At 49.1% G+C, this 15,770-nt stretch overlaps 1 protein-coding gene across 2 annotated transcripts in view; it reads right to left on the bottom strand.

Annotated features, from left to right (window-relative positions):
- The window catches only part of UBE2L3 (ubiquitin conjugating enzyme E2 L3), a 50,343-nt gene extending 40,614 nt beyond the window's left edge, over positions 1-9,729 (bottom strand). Inside the window, exon 1 of one of the 2 annotated variants that reach the window (XM_019710165.3) lies at positions 9,582-9,729. In XM_019710165.3, the coding sequence (XP_019565724.1) occupies positions 9,582-9,608 (27 nt within the window). In that variant the 5' untranslated portion in view covers positions 9,609-9,729. The remainder of the gene's footprint in view (positions 1-9,581) is intronic. The other variant, XM_074321014.2, reaches the window with a different exon arrangement.
- Between the last annotated feature and the right edge of the window lie 6,041 nt (positions 9,730-15,770).

The following is a 15,770-nucleotide window of genomic DNA, read 5'->3' as shown; positions in this document are numbered from 1 at the left end:
GCTTATATTGTTCATTTTACTGTTCTCTGTTCTGAAGATTCCTATAGGCAACAGAATCAGAGTATTCCAATCCCCAACCATTTTCTTCTACATTTATTTTATATATTACACACAGAAATAACATTTTGATTTGGCAGATGGTTGCTTCAATGGCTGCCAAATTGTCAATGGACTAGAAAAAGCAGAGGCCTCTGGAGTCAGACAGTCCTGGGCTCAGCAACCCCTGGCCCCACCCTTCACACCATCTGAAGCTCCATGGAGTGTATAGTCTTACCTGAAAAGTGGTAGGAAACCTACTTCACAGGCCCTAATGAGAATTACAAGAAACTTACATGGGGGGCGGGGGGGGGGGCCGGTTGGCTCAGTTGGTTAGAGCAGAAGCTCTGAACTACAGGGTTGTGGGTTCGATTCCCACATGGGCCAGTGAGCTGCGCCCTCCACAACTAGATTGAAGGACAATGACTTAGAGCTGATGGGCCCTGGAGAATCACACTGTTCCAATATTCCACAACAAAAATTTAAAAAAAAAAAAGAAAAAAACGGAAGGAGAAATTTTTTTTTTAAAGGAGTTATATAGTGCTTAACACTTAGCACCCTAGTAGGTACTGAACTAATGTTTCACTCCCTTCCACAATCATGTCACCACATTTGTTAATATCTAAGACAGTGTCATCAACAGCCTATTACCAGAACTCACAGGGTCTTATTTAGAAATGAATATGGTTATTGTTATTAGCACAAACTTTCAGAAATGACTTGATCTCAATTAAAAAAGAAATGAAATGTAAGGCGGATGCTTGCTAACTAACGGCACGTCACCACCACACTCCCCTCTGGGGGGCATCAGCTTCAAAATCCTAACAAAGAACAGACATGGAGAGATACTAGGGAAGCCGTATGGCTTTGGTGCAAGAGGCATGCACCAAAAGCAGCCACATGAAAAGCAGGAGCAAAACCCGCAGACAGAAAAGGGTGAGAAGCGGTGTTTACAATGAACAGTACATAGGATATGACTGGAAGCTCACGACACCCCACATTAGCTTCACTTTGCAGACGGGAAAGCCAAGGCTGAGAGGCCCACGTCACAGACCTTGTACAGGGCAGGGCCAGGACGGGAGCCAGAGCCAGAATGCCTCCTTTGTGAACATCTCAGCACACAAAGCAGTGGGTTAGAGTGGTGAACACTTTCATTGGAAACGGGCACCACACGGTTCCTGTTTCTGGAGCAGGATTCTGGGAAGGCTTGGCTTGCTCTGGAATAGCACTTTCCACGACTTGTAATGACAAAAGCATGAACGTAGACAGTATTTGCCCTAGCCTTTCACAGCGAGTCACTAAGTGTTTATGTTGTGCAAGGAATGTTTCTAGGCTCCTTCTGGCCCGGCAAAAGGAAACCTGGCAGATGGAGCCGGATGTCTGAGGGAAAATGACACAAATCAGCCTTAAATCCAAGTACAGAATCACTCTCAAATACCAGCTACACAACTGGGAGGACATTAGTAATTTGAAAGAGCTCCTCCCTGCTTTGGGGTGGCTGTATCAAAGTAACTAACTTTGACAGAAATGCACTTTCCAAGCTTGCACAAAGCAACCAGTGGCAATGACACTAAATCATGACTTCGATGTAATTCAATCCTGTAAGTCTAAACATAAGGCCTCGGCTACAGCTGAGAAGGCTGTCATGCCAGCTTCATGCAGTCAGCTTCCGGCCACCAGCCTCGCTCCTGGAATGTATTTCTGTCTCCATCCGAACATGGGTGTGCCCGGCATTCTCCACCTACATCCCACACTCCAGAGCCCAGCAGCCCTCACCAGACTGAGAAGCTCAAGGGCTGGGACACAGCCTCTTCAAGTCTGACCCAATGACACAGAGCCTGACACAGGACAAGTGAGAACAATTCCTTGTGTAAAACACACGGTGAATCCTTCTGTAAGTTTAGTTTTCATGTGCTGAGTTTCTTACTAACAGGTACAGCGCTGTGAGGCAGACATTTGCAACCCATCTCAAAAAGGGCTGAGGGCGCAACTTCTGAGTGGTACCCTCTCCCTCATCCCGTGACCGAGTCAGGTAGCATGTCCTCTCAGAAAGATGGACAGCAGCGCCATGAGCACTGGCTTTGATGTCAGTGGCTGCTTTGGTGGCAAATATGCCTGCTGGGCTGGAGCGGTTGTCCACAGTATTTCAACCTTCTGCTGAACTACGCTAGTAAGTGGAAGCAAAATCTGACAAGATAATGAAGTACAGAAAACTATAATCCACAGAGATCTGGAAATGTGACAGAAGAACAGAACCCAAACCACCACCTGACCTAAAATGAATCTTCCTACCCTCCTTCAAAACCAAGAGTAGCCATGTGAAAAGCAGGGGCAAGACCCTGAGAGCACAGAGAGCTGGGCTGTGAGTGCACCTGGCTCCACTGCTAGACCGTGGGTGGCACCCGATAAACCTCAGCCTCCTATCTGTCAAGGGGCCCCTCGCGGCTCTGCAATTCTAAAGATTGTGGCGAGGGCCAGGAGGAGAAACAGAACAGACACCAGAAGCAACCTTTCTTAACTTTCTGCTTCAAGGTTGAAAGAAAAGACAAAAGGCAACACTATTTTGGGGACTGCAACTACTTACTCAAAGAGCTTTTTTTTTTTTTTTTTTTTCTTTCAAAAGCCCCACCCTCGGGGCCGGCCCAGGTGGCTCAGGACGTTAGAGCTCCATGCTCCTAACTCCGAAGGCTGCCGGTTCGATTCCCACACGGGCCAGTGGGCTCTCAACCACAAGGTTGCCAGTTCAATTCCTCGAGTCCTGCAAGGGATGGTGGGCAGTGCCCCCTGAAACTAAAATTGAATACGGCACCTTGAGCTGAGCTGCCGCTGAGCTCATGGATGGCTCAGTGGGTTGGAGCGCATCCTCTCAACCACAAGGTTGCCAGTTTGATTCCTCGAGTCCCACAAGGGATGGTGGGCTGTGCCCCCTGCAACTAGCAATGGTAAGTGGACCTGGAGCTGAGCTGTGCCCTCCACAACTAAGACTGAAAGGACAACAACTTGAAGCTGAACAGCACCCTCCACAACTAAGATTGAAAGGACAACAACTTGACTTGGAAAAAAATCCTGGAAGTACACACTGTTCCCCCATGAAGTCCTGTTCCCCTTCCCCAATAAAAAATCTTAAAAAAACACACACAAAAAAACAAGCCCCACCCTTACCTCCCAGCTCAGCACCTTTTGGTGCCTTCCGTTAATACCTGGACCCATCTTTGGACAAAGTGACTGTCGCTGCAGTGTGTGTACATTCAGGACAGGAAAATAAAAGAAATACATGGGGCGAGATTCTGAGAAACTAGGAAGACAAATTTTGACTTCCAGAGCTTTTTGATTTTGTTGGAGAAAGTAAACATTTTTAAACAAAGACACATTCATACAATTGTCTCGGTAAACCTTTCACTAACCCTAAGAACAGGTTACTTCAAGAGGCAGGAGAGTGCTGCAAGTAAGAGAATGGGCTCTGTCTCCGTGATGAGGTCACATTCAGGCAGACTCACCCCTACCTGGGCTCAATCCACCTCTTCAGCACCCTGGCTATCAATCCCTCAAACCCTCCCCTCCCCCCAGGCCGCTCTCCTCACCTCCCTGGAACGTTATCTTATTCCCAGTAATAATATCTGTATGTATCTCACACTTAACACATGCCAAACACTCTTCTAAGCACTTAATATATATTAACTCATTTAACCTTCACATACAAAGGAAGTTGCACAGAGAGGTTAAGTAACTTGCCCCAAGTTCACCCAGCTGAGATGCTACAGGCCCAGGACTCAAACTCCAGAACTTGAGCTCTTAAACACGAAGCTGTATTCTCCCTTAATACCACGTTTCCCCGAAAATAAGACCTAAGACCCAGGCTTATACTATATCATATAAGACCCGGTCTTATATTACAGTAAAATAAGACTGGGTATATGAATTTTTGCTCCAAAAGACGCATCAGAGCTGATGGTCCGGCTAGGTCTTATTTTCAGGGAAACACAGTAGCTTTGCCCTGAATGAAAGACCCTTTCCTGCACCCCTTTCTTTTATTGGGAAGAGGGTTAAGCTTATCAACGCCCTCAAGAACAGACAGGATGAGGCTGCCAGAGAACACATAGTCAAAAGCCCTCACAAGTGAGCAGCCTGCCACTTCTCCTGGATGCTGCAGGAAGGGACAGGATACATCTGATTCCTCAACTGAAAAGCTATGGCATCTCTCTGCCATCTGTTCTTAAATCCATCAGCATCTCCCTCCATGACGCCTTGCACGGGGAGGCAGCTCTTCTAGAGGCTGGCCGGAGAACTCAGCCCTACCAGGGCACAGGAAGGGAGGGCTCCTTCTGGAGGACCAGGTGTGCTGGGCATGCCAACCTAGAGTAAAACCAAGCCAGTTACCTGGTGCTTCTGGAAGGCACCCCAGGGGCTGGCCGAACTAAAACCTAAGGCGGGGACAGCACAAGGTCAGAACATGCAGCCATATGGGTCGATTGTTACTGGGGTTCTCAGCACCACTGCCCACATCCGTTCTGAGGTTACTAGGGCCCTCTCCTCTTCAGCTACAGAAACGCTATTCTCTCTGATGGGCCACCCCCTTCTCCATGTCAGAGGGTCTTTCCCTCCCCTGGACTCCCTTATTCAGCTGGCATATATCCATTAGTGGGCAGACCAGGATCTCTTTGTTCTAGGTCCATGCCATTCTTCTCCCTTACTGAGCTCCTCAAGGGCAGAGCCCAGAAGAGGTGCCCCTTGAGCTGAGTCTTAAAAGACAAGAAGTTAGCCTGGTGCAGAGAAGACCCCGGGAAGCCCATCAAAAGGCCCAGGGCGTGCAAAGCATGCCGTTGTCAGGGGATTCCACTGGCAAGTGGGAATAGAAACGACTGGCAAGGCCAGACCTTGAAGGAACATGGATTTTTAAGTGCAGAGTCCTGACCTACTCAATTTGGTTCCAGTCACTGTGCGCAAGGCCTGGGCATGTGCACTACTCTTGGATACACTGCCGGTTAGGAATTATGCAGGGATGAGGACAGACTTACCAGTGAGGAATAAGAGGAAACCACTGAGGAATCTGATGCAAGTGTCCCACCACCAATGGGAATGGCCTGAACTTGGCTTGGCAGTGGAGATGGGGAAAAGACAGGCAAAGAACAGAAATAAAGGCATACATAGTTAAGCAGAATCTGGCAAGTGGCTAGATGTGGGAGGAAGGGGCAAGATGGGCTCCCCCAGGTTCTTCTTTGGGCGACTGAGTAGACAAGTGGACCATCACCTCAGTGAGGTAAGACAGAAGTGCAGGGCACAGGATGAACTTAGACGTAACCGCCTATAGATCTCTGTGCCACTCAAAGGAAATCTTTCAAGGTGGTTAGATACAGAGCCTGGCTCAGGAGGGATGTCTCCACGGTTCTCCAAGCTTTAATTCCTAACTGACTGTTGCAGCAAAGAAAACAGAAATATCTTGAATATTTAGTGATACTTTTCAATGGAATGAGACCTGGCACAATAAAAGAGAATCAACAGCCTCTTTACAGCTATAACAAGATCAGAAAAGGTCCAAGCACACCAAGACAAGTGCTTTTGTTCTAGCATAAATCTTAAGAAAAGGTACAAAATATTGCAATAACTAAGTATACTCTTTCCCAGGGCCTGTCCCAATTATCTCATAATAGAAAAACATTTACAAAAGATATCATTAAGGGAGGTTGAAATAGTCCCAATTTACTGAGATGCATGAATTTAGGATAAAAAATGCAACGCTTTTCTTAATTCCTAAAACCCCAGCATAACATCATTTGTAAAATTCCCCTCACTTCTTGACACACATGATACACTAGTACCAGACACATTGTTCTATCATGTTAGTTACCCAACCTCACAGAATATAAACCTGTACTCAAAAGCAAACTAGTTCATTGCTTAGTACAATGAATTCCAAGGACTGAACTGTTATTTAGGGAATCCTCCTACCCATTCACATGTGATTATGGACTAAAAGTATATCAATATGGACATTAGTTAAATAGCATTAAAAGACTGCTACAAATCTCAACAATTACATCATAACAACTAATAAAATGTCATCCCTCTCTTAAATTCACAAATTTCCCCACTGAGAAAGCCCTTCTGAGAAGATACTTGGCTGGAAGGTCCCTGTGGGGAGATGTGTGCAATTGAAATGCTGAAAAGAAATGATCAAACTGCAATCAATTTCCTTAGCCACACCTACAGGTTTCACTTTTGTAGCTATTTCCCTCCTGATTGAAGCACTGGTTACAATCTGGTAGTTGCCATCAATGCTGAATTAGCTGCTTGCAAATTAAAATGTATTTAATGTTTTATTAACACTGTAATTCCTAAAAAGGGTTCTGAAAAAAGCTAATCCTTTTGGCAAATGCTTTTTTAAATTAAAGACTTTATGATACTCACTTTGTCTAAAATAACTCAGCCTGATACATGCAAATCACTCTACTTTTAATAATATATTTTACACTCTAACAGTCAGTCATTGTTACAAAGAAATCTGATTCTGAGTTCAGTCCTGGAAAATAGTTTTTTAGGAAATCTAAAGTTCTTTAAGGTGTAATCCATTTTATTATTCAACATCTGTTTACTTTTCAACATCAAAAATCCTTTTTATTACTTCCGCCCCATGTATTGATCAACCTGCATCAATCTTTTTTGTTGTTGTTTAAACTAACCAGGTTTAAATATAGAATCTCAGAGACAATAATCAACATCATGTAACCAGCATTCCCCCAACTGAACTGACAGAATTTCCATGTCAAGGAATGACATACTCTTCCATGCATCCTTGGAATAAGAAAGAAGTCAGTGTGACAAAGCGCATAGAACTTGGGATTTGGAACCAGAGTTTTAGCATCTCATCTCTCCCCACTCAATCCTGCTACTCACCTTAAGACAACACTAAAACTAAGCCTCATAGTTTTCTCATTTGTGAAAATTATTTCTCAATTAAAATGACAGTACACTAACTTTGTTATTGAAAAGAAAGAACTTACATAAATGATCTAGTACCTAATAAGTACTCACTTATTACATATTTTTCTAAGCTCCAATTTTTTTGAAACACATACACAAAAAATTAAAAAACCATAGTAACTCCCCTCTCAGACTCCTGGGAGCCTGGGAACCCCAAAGTGGGTCAACTGGCTAGACTAGGGGGATACCAGGATGAATTAGGCCAAGATCCTTGCCCTTGAGGAAGTCAGAACCAGGTAGGAAAGACAAGTGTAACACAAATCAGATTGTGACAAGTGCTCAAAGAGAAACATAAAGAAAGTGCTGTGGTCACACAAAGGAGGAAACAACTCATTCTGAAGGGGGATGAGGGAAAGCTTCACAGAGTAACTGGCATTGTAGTTGAACCTGGGACTTCCTGGGAAGGGAGAGGTGAGGAGAACACAGCCTTTCTCAGGTAGAGCAAAGAGCATGTGCAAAGGGAGACTACATAGCAAGTAAGAGTGGGGGACTTCGAAGTCAGAACTGAGATCACAGCTCGCTCCCTCCCTACCTAGCTAGGAAAACTTGGGCAAGTCAACGAATCACTCTGCATTCCATTTTGTCATCTACAAAATGGGAATAATAGTGTCTACTTCACAGGGACTAAACGTGATCATGAATGTGAAGTACTGAGCTGCACTGAGTAAAAGTGCAAATAAAGAAAGAATGGGGGGGCGGGGGGTGGGGGGTGGGAGATGAGGGTAAGGGGGATCGAATATATGGTGATGGAAGGAGAACTGACTCTGGGTGATGAACACACAATGGGATTTATAGATGATGTAATACAGAATTGTACACCTGAAATCTATGTAATTTCACTAACAATTGTCACCCCAATAAATTTAATTTAAAAAAAAAAGAAAGAATAGTAACAATAGTTAAGGTAGATACTGTGCTTAGGTGCAAGGGGAGTGGGAAACCAAGGGGCAGGAAGGGAGGCTGAACAGATTACTTTCAGCCAAGCTAAGAAGGGTCTTGCATACCAAGTAAGAAGTTAGGTTTAACTGCTGAGGAGGACAGGACCACAGAGGTTTTCAATAGGAGTGAAAAGACTAAATATTTACTTTAGAATAAGAATTCTGGTGTCCCTGAAGGGGAATCAGAGACGGGGGAGGGCACCTGAGACATACGGGTATGAATTCAAGTAAGTTCTGTAAGATTAGGAAGGGACGCACACACACAAGAAATCTCTCTAAAGTAAAACTCACAAGGCTTAAAGGGTGACGGCATTTGGGGAGTAGAGTAGGGAAATAAGTGAATAACAGTCCTTTCATCTGGATAACTAAGTGAATGGTGGTGTCACTGACAGAGAAGAGCTACAGAGCGGTCTGGAGTCTGCTGCCTGTCCTTCTGTGCCCACTTCCAATCCAGTTTTATGAAGTTAAATGTCGTCTCCAGCCCTTAGTGAACAAAACAAAGGAAATGTTCCCCGAGAGGGAGAGCCCCAAAGGGAGAGCCCAGGAGCTGTGACTCCAAGTTCAACCTCCAGTTCTACCAAGCACTGCTCTGCCCAGGAGGAACCCCAGCTCTTCATCTCCCCTCAGGAAACCAGCTTCTGGGCCTTTTTTATTTCCGGCGCGGTGCAGCCCGGCAGCGCTACCCGCCAGCCCACTCACAAATGTTGGCGAGGTCGGTTCCGGAGGACGCCGGCAAATACACTCGAGAAAGAACTAAACCAGTTGAGCATCTGTGTTCCTCATCAAAGGAGCCAATTAGCAAGAAGACACCCTACTGCATTCAAGATACAAAGTACCAAGTTATATTTATAAACTTTAGCTGGTTTTGATTCGAACGACTGAAGCCAACCCCCACCCCTTCAAAAATGGCACTCTGCTTCATCAGGGAAAGGAGATTGGTATGACTAAGTGGTGGGTAGGAAAGGAGACGGGGAAGGAGAACCGCGCCGCGGTCGGGGCCGACTCCACGCCTTCCTGGAGTTGGAACTTGCCCGTTTGTGACTCTGCAGTCACAAGGCGACAGTTTGCTAAGACCTAGCGCAATTTCAAACGACCCATCAAAAACTGACCTAACTTTCGTCTCCCGGCCTCCTCCTTCCTTCCCCAGCCTAAACCTCCCGGCCTCCCAATCTGCGGCGGGCGGAGCGGGGCTCCGAGCCCGGCGCGCTGCAGCTCAGGGCGGGGCGGCTCCGAGGCGCGGGATCCCGGCCGGGGCTCCAGCGCTCGGGCCTTCCCCGCGGGCGCCCGGTTTAGGGCCCCCCGGTCGAAGCCCCCGATCAACGCCGCTCCCGGTCTGGGAGGCGGCAGCCGCGAGGAGAGGGACCCGGTCGGGCTCTGGGCGGAGTGGACGCCCCCAGGCGGGCTGAGGGGCCGGCGGCGGCTCCCAGCGCGGCCTGGAGCTCCCGCCCAGGCTGAGGCCTAGACGGCCCCGTTAACTCCCTCTGCCCGCGCACGGCCCGGGGGGGCAGCGGGGCCACTCAGGGTGGGAGACCAGGTGCCGGCGCCCAGAGGAGCCCGGGCCGGCCGCGGGGGCCCCGAGCTCGGGACGCCGCCCCCGGCCCGGCCGGCGCCGGAGAATGGCTTTTTTACCTTCATCAGCCTCCTGCTGGCCGCCATCTTGGATCTGGTAATGCTGCTTTCCCAGTGTGCATCGCGGCCGGCCGGGCGGCTGAGCCCGTGCACTTCCTGGAGCGGGGGAGGGGCAGGCGGGTCGCACCGGACGCGCAAAGCGCCTACTGTGTGCCGGCCACATTGCTGGGAAGCCCTGGATGAAAAAAGCAGGTAGAGACCCTGCCTTTACTGGGTGTCCGATCGGATGGCAATTACAAACAGTGCCTGGCACATAGTAGGTGCGCAATAAATATTGGTTGCATAAAATTGTTGAATAACCAGGATTATTTCAGTATTGCTGAGCGCTGTGAAGAAAAGAAAACTGAGGGCCAGCCCGGTGGCTCAGGCGGTTGGAGCTCCCTCCTCCTAACTGAAGGCTGCGGGTTGGATTCCCACATGGGCCAGTGGGCTCTCAAGCACAAGGTTGGCGGTTGGACTCCCACAAGGGATAGTGGGATGCACCCCCTGCAACTAAGAACAACAACTGGACCTGGAGCTGAGCTGCGCCATCCACAAGTAAGATTGAAATGGCAACAACTTGACTTGGAAAAAAAAGACCTGGAAGTACACACTGTTCCCCAATAAAGTCCTGTGAAAAAAAAAGAAGAAGAAAAGAAAAGAAAACTGGGTGATAGGAAAGTGACTGGGGGGGGACCTACTTTTCATGTGGAAGCCAGGGGAGCCTCACTGAGGAAATAGTATAAATAATAATAGCTAACACTTGTTACCAGTAACAGCCCCATTTCAAAAGCATGGATAAGTCCAATGATCTGCCCAAGTTCATGCAGCCAGCTAGGAGCCCAGCCCAACTCCTGTCCACAGCCAACACTGGGACCTGAAGGGTGGGAAGGAGCAGCTGCAAGGCTTAGAGGAGAACGTTTCAAGTAGGGGAAATGACACTGGCAAATACCATAAGACTGTCTGAGTGGTAGGTGGACAGAATGGAGTAAGAAGGATTAGAGGGAGTGAGGGAGGCTAGTGACAGACTGTGGAGAGCCTTGTAGGAACCAGAGGGATTTGACTTTTCTTCAAAAAGGGGTATGTGCGGTGAGAGCCCCTGGATAGATGTGGGTAGCTACCGAATAGACAGATGCACGTGTTTAAGGAGAGTTCTCTGACTGGACAGTGGAAAAATGGAGGTAGGTAGGAGGATAAGAAGGGGAGGAAGGGCCCTTTGGAGGCCTGTTGCAGCTATTCAGGCAAAGAGGTGGTGGTGGTTTGGACCTCAGATGGCAGTGCAGGCAAAGAGGATACAGCTTCCAAACACATTTAGGCCTTGGGAAGGTGCTTTTCTCCATTCTAACATGAGCGGAGAGAAGAAAAGCACACTGGAAAATACATAGCCTGGAATAGAGCTGGCCTCCCACCCAGTGCCCTGGAAGCCCAGGCGTGACATCAAGAGGAAGACGGGTAGAGACTAGATAATCCTTATGTAATCAAGGACCCTGTCTGCCTTTTATCTTCCCCAGGGCCAGCACACAGTGGGTACTCAATAAACATTTGGCAAATCTATGAGGGATTTCATCAGCCAGCTCCGTAGAATCATGGGGGACTGAGAAGCCTGGCCAGGGACTGACTCCATGGTCCTACTGTGTGCACTAGGCCCAGTGCTTAGTGGGCCCACGTCAAAGAAAAAAACGCAGCTTTATTGGGAATTCCTTTCCCCTATGGAGAACCACAGAGGGAAAGGGATCCTGCCTTGAAGAATTCCAAGCCAGTTGAGGAAACACAATGCATACTCTTGACCTTGACATGCTAAACTGGGAATAGAAGCTGGGGTTGGGAGAGGCCAAGTGCTGAGAACTAGCCTTTGCTGTGGCATCTTCCTGCATCCTCACCACTACCCTGCAAGATGGCTCCCTTGGACCCACTTTGCAGGTAGAGAACCGAGGCCCTGAGCAGCACACAGGAAATATACCCAGTCCCAGTGGAAAGCTGCCTGGTCTTTGAGGCCCCTCTCCTGCTCTGGCTTCTGGTCACACCAGCTCCTCCCTCCACTCAGCTAACCCTCTTCATTCAGCCCTGACCTTTTCATGCCACCTCCCTGAGCCTCCCATCAAAAGTGGCTTTTTCCTCCTCTTCCTCCTCCTTCTGGATTCCAGGCCCTTCTGCTCAAACTTACCACATGCTGCTCCTTCCTCCAATCAGCACAGGGTCCTGGGTGCTCACCTGCTATGTTCAGAGAGGAAGATACAAAGGTGGCCCCTGCCCTTAAAGGGCTGGCAGCATCCTGGGAAGGCACCAAGGAAAACCACAGAAGGTAGGAGGATTTGGTGAGGTGTAGGCGCTCAGAGAGGGGGCCTGACAGAGGCCAGAGGCAGGGCCAGGGCCAGGGCCAGGGGAGTTCTTCAGCAGGACAGAGGACAAGAGACATTGCAGGGAAAAGAAAGTGCCTTTGCTAAGGCAGGGATTGGCAATGGACACTCAGGCTCAATAAGGCTGACTATGTGCCTGGCACTGGGTGCTGGACATTTGCACCCACCACTGAGTTCATTGGCACCGCAGAGCAATGCTAAGATGTTCTATTTCACAGGTGATGAAACGGAGGCCCTGAGAGAATGGCTCTCCTGGCATCACCCAGCTAGGAAGGGGGGCTCCAGGAGGTAGACCCCAATGTGGTCCATCTTGGTGAGGCTCTGCCTTGACCTGCCTCTGCTGGCCCAAAGCCTCATGTCCTGCATCCCTCCCTTCCCATAACCAGTGCTCCATCCACACCACACCTCCTGCTGTGATGCCTTTTTCACTCCTTCCCTCCCGTGCCTGCCTCCTTATCCATCTGGCAAGTGCTAGTCATTCTTAAGGACTCAATTTATCACACTCACTCGCTTGAGAAACTTGACAACCTGCTGTATGCTGGGCTCCCACAAGGGCAAAATGCACAAGCATTGACTTGCTCCAAATGCCCTCTGAGGTTGGAACTATTATCAATCCCATTTACCGGAAGAAACTGAGCGGTCAATCAACTTTCTTTCAGCTACCCAGCAGGTTAGAGGCTTGAGCCCAAGTCTGCTCTTGGACTGTGAGGGGTAAACCAAGGTCTGACCCAAAAGTCTCCCTCCCTTCCTCCTTCTCTCCCTCCTTCTGTTCTATCCTATCTTCCTCACTCCCTCCTTCCTTCCTCCCTTCAGCAAACCCCGTTGGAGGCTCTCTGTGTTTGAAGAATAAAAAAATTAACATGGTGCCTGGCTCCCACCCCGCCCTGACCAGACTGAGCGCTCAAAAAGCATTTGATAAAGAAGTGTCCTCTGATCCAGAGCAATAGCCAAATGACTGGACAAAGAAGGCAAGGCCTCGTGCTTCAGGCTGCAGAGAAAGGAAGGTGATTTAAATAGGTCTAGCGGGGAGAGAAGTAGACATGGCGGAAGAGGAAAGATAGCTCTGTCCTGGCAACAGTGGGTAGCTGGAAAACCAGGATGCTGCCAACAGCAACAGGGCTCTCGGGAGGAAGCAGCCATTTGTCCGAGGGTTTAGGGGTTACAATTACACTCCGGTTGTTGCAGCCACTGGGCTAGGCTATATGGCACCAGTTCAGAGCCCAGACGTGGGTCACACAGGCCTAGGTACAAATACTTGTGTGACCCAGGGCAGTTTCCTCATCTAGAGAGGATAGAGACAACCTCCCTGGCTATGATGAGAACTCAGGGACAAGGCATGTAAAGTACAGGTGGGAGCAGGCTGGCCACCCACAGAGGCACATGCCCAAATTGCTTTACCAGGGCTGCCAGGGCAAGAGACCAGCCCCGCAGGCCAGGGGCCTTGGCCCGAGAGCTAGAAGCTGGCACACACTGCCCCTCCCTGCTCAGGAAGACGTAGACCATCCAGAGTAGGCTGCAGGGCCCAGGAAATAGAGGCAGAGAGCAGCACAGTTCCTCTCCAGGTATCCAGCCGCATCCAGGAAGGAGCAGTGCTGGGGGTGCCAGGCCTCCCCAGGACCTGGAGCAAGAAGACCCGGTTAGGATCCTGCAGAGTGACCTTTCCTCTCTGAGCTCCAGTTTCTCCTCAGGCAAAGGAGAGCCATGAACAGAATTGTTAAGAATCAATGCCAGAAGGGGTGTGGGCCTGCCCTGGGTTGGATGGGCATGGGAGAGGGCCAGTGCACGCAGACGGACTGCTTTGCAGGTCCCTCTGCCTGAAATCTGATCTCAGCTCTGGACCTCACATCCTCTCTGTCTCAATTCTCTGGTAGCCTGCTCTGGTGGACTTCTTCTCCCCAATAAAACCACACCCTACTCACAGCTCTTGCCCAAGCTCTGTGTTCACCATGTTCCTTTGCCATATTGTGTTTAACCTCTGTGTCCTCCTTTAGTCTGTAAACTCCACGAGGACAAGGCCACATCCAGCCTGCCTGCCTCTGTCTCCTTCAGTCATGTATTTATTGAGCACCTACAATGTGCCAGGCTCTGTCCTAGATGCTGAGGCGACATCGGAGAACTGTAAACACATTGATCCAAAAATTAGGGAACTGGATTGGAAATCTGGGGCTACTGTAGCTGCAGAGATTAGGAAACTTAAAACCTTCCAGTGGACCCTCAGGATGTAGCCCACAGCCCTCACCAAGGCCAGGCAAGCTCTGCAAACCTCAGGACTTGGGTAGCAAAGCTGAAACATGGCTAGGCTAGACTGAAAGAGATGTGACCCAGATTACCCAGGATTCCAGACCCCATGACTACATGGCCCAAACAAAGGTCATAGGCTGGGGCTGGGGCAGAGGCTGCATGGATTACAGGGCTGGTGATGTGGGGGTGAATCAAGATGTAAAAGAGGCAAGTGCCTTCTCTCTGGGTCAGTGGAATGCAGACTGTGGGGGCAGCATGTGTGCACATAATACATAAGAGGGTCTCTAACCCAGAGGTTTTCAAACTTGTTTCTAGCAGTGCACCTCTTTAAAACACTATTAAACTGAAGTCCTCCTTAGAAACTGATAAATGACAGTAATAAGTGGCTGTGTCCTACTGAAGTAGTAGAGGCAGTGTCTCCCCTTCACGTCCTGGCAATTCTTTTCCAACCCCAATGGTCCTATAGTATTTCCCAGGAACCCTAGAACCCTAAGGAATCCAGTTTGTAAACCACTCATGTAATCCATCCCTTTCACGTTATGGGCAAGAAAGTCGAGACCCAGAGAATGCAGCAATATGGTGAGCTAATGTTGGTCTCTGCTCTCCTCGAGCTCAGAATTGATGGGAATGACAGGCAGGTCACTGGACAATCAGTGTACAACATGACCAGTGTGAGGATGGCACAAGCCCGGCACTGGGGAAGGCCTGGTTTGCTCATCCACTCAGCCATATTTAGAATGCCTCTGACATGCCATGGGTGGTGCCATCACGGGCAGCTCCTGGATGGTGAGTGTGGGGTTCACAGAGACTTACCCCAGAGTCCTCTGCTTTGGCGGGCCACCTGCCCTCCTGACCTGTTGGATGTCCTGCTCCAGGCTGCAGCAGGACATCGGGCTATGAAGTCCCACCCACCATCCTGAAGTGACAACCTAGCTCTGCCATAGCTGCCATGTGCCCTGGCAAGCCACTTGTTCCCTCTGAGCCCTACGTCCTCCTATGACAAACAGAGCTGTAGTGAGTATTCCATGAAGACATCCTCCCCATGGCTACCACGTGCAGTGGCCTACCACCAGTTCAAGGCTAAGGCCATACTTGTATCTTGCCAACTTCCCCACCCCACATTCACCTCACCTCTCAGAGAACATTTGGAGTCAAAATTACCTGTGTTCTTGCAACTCGCCACTGTCCAAAGGCAGCTCCTATGGCATACCAGTGGCTCGGGGGAACCTGGTTTGAGAAACATGAGTATAGCAAAAAAGGTGGGGCCCACAGGGCCACAGGCTGAATAAACACAGCACCTGCTTCTTTGAGCTTCGGTTTTCTCATCTGTGAGATGGGGCCAGTACCTGTCCATCTACCTGAGAAAATGACTGTGCAAGTGAGAGGGCCTGTCTGTCTTGCACCAGGAGCAACTGGGGAAGGTCAATCACAAGAGAGGCTGTTGCAGAAGGGAAATTCACTAGGAAGGGTTATATAGGTGGCTCATGGCTGGACAGCCATCCTCAGAGCAGCAGAGCCTGAGTTGTGCGAGGCCTCAGGTGCTGCCCAGGCCAGGCCAACACCATAGAGAGAAGCAAAGGGGTCTCTAATGTGAAAACAACATTAAGGTCTG

The sequence above is a fragment of the Rhinolophus sinicus genome, chromosome 9, assembly GCF_057876585.1.
Source record: "Rhinolophus sinicus isolate RSI-liver-muscle chromosome 9, RSI-T2T, whole genome shotgun sequence".
Lineage (NCBI taxonomy): Eukaryota > Metazoa > Chordata > Mammalia > Chiroptera > Rhinolophidae > Rhinolophus > Rhinolophus sinicus.
The sequence above is the reverse complement of the archived record's forward strand: the minus strand, read 5'-3'. Positions and strand labels throughout refer to the sequence as shown.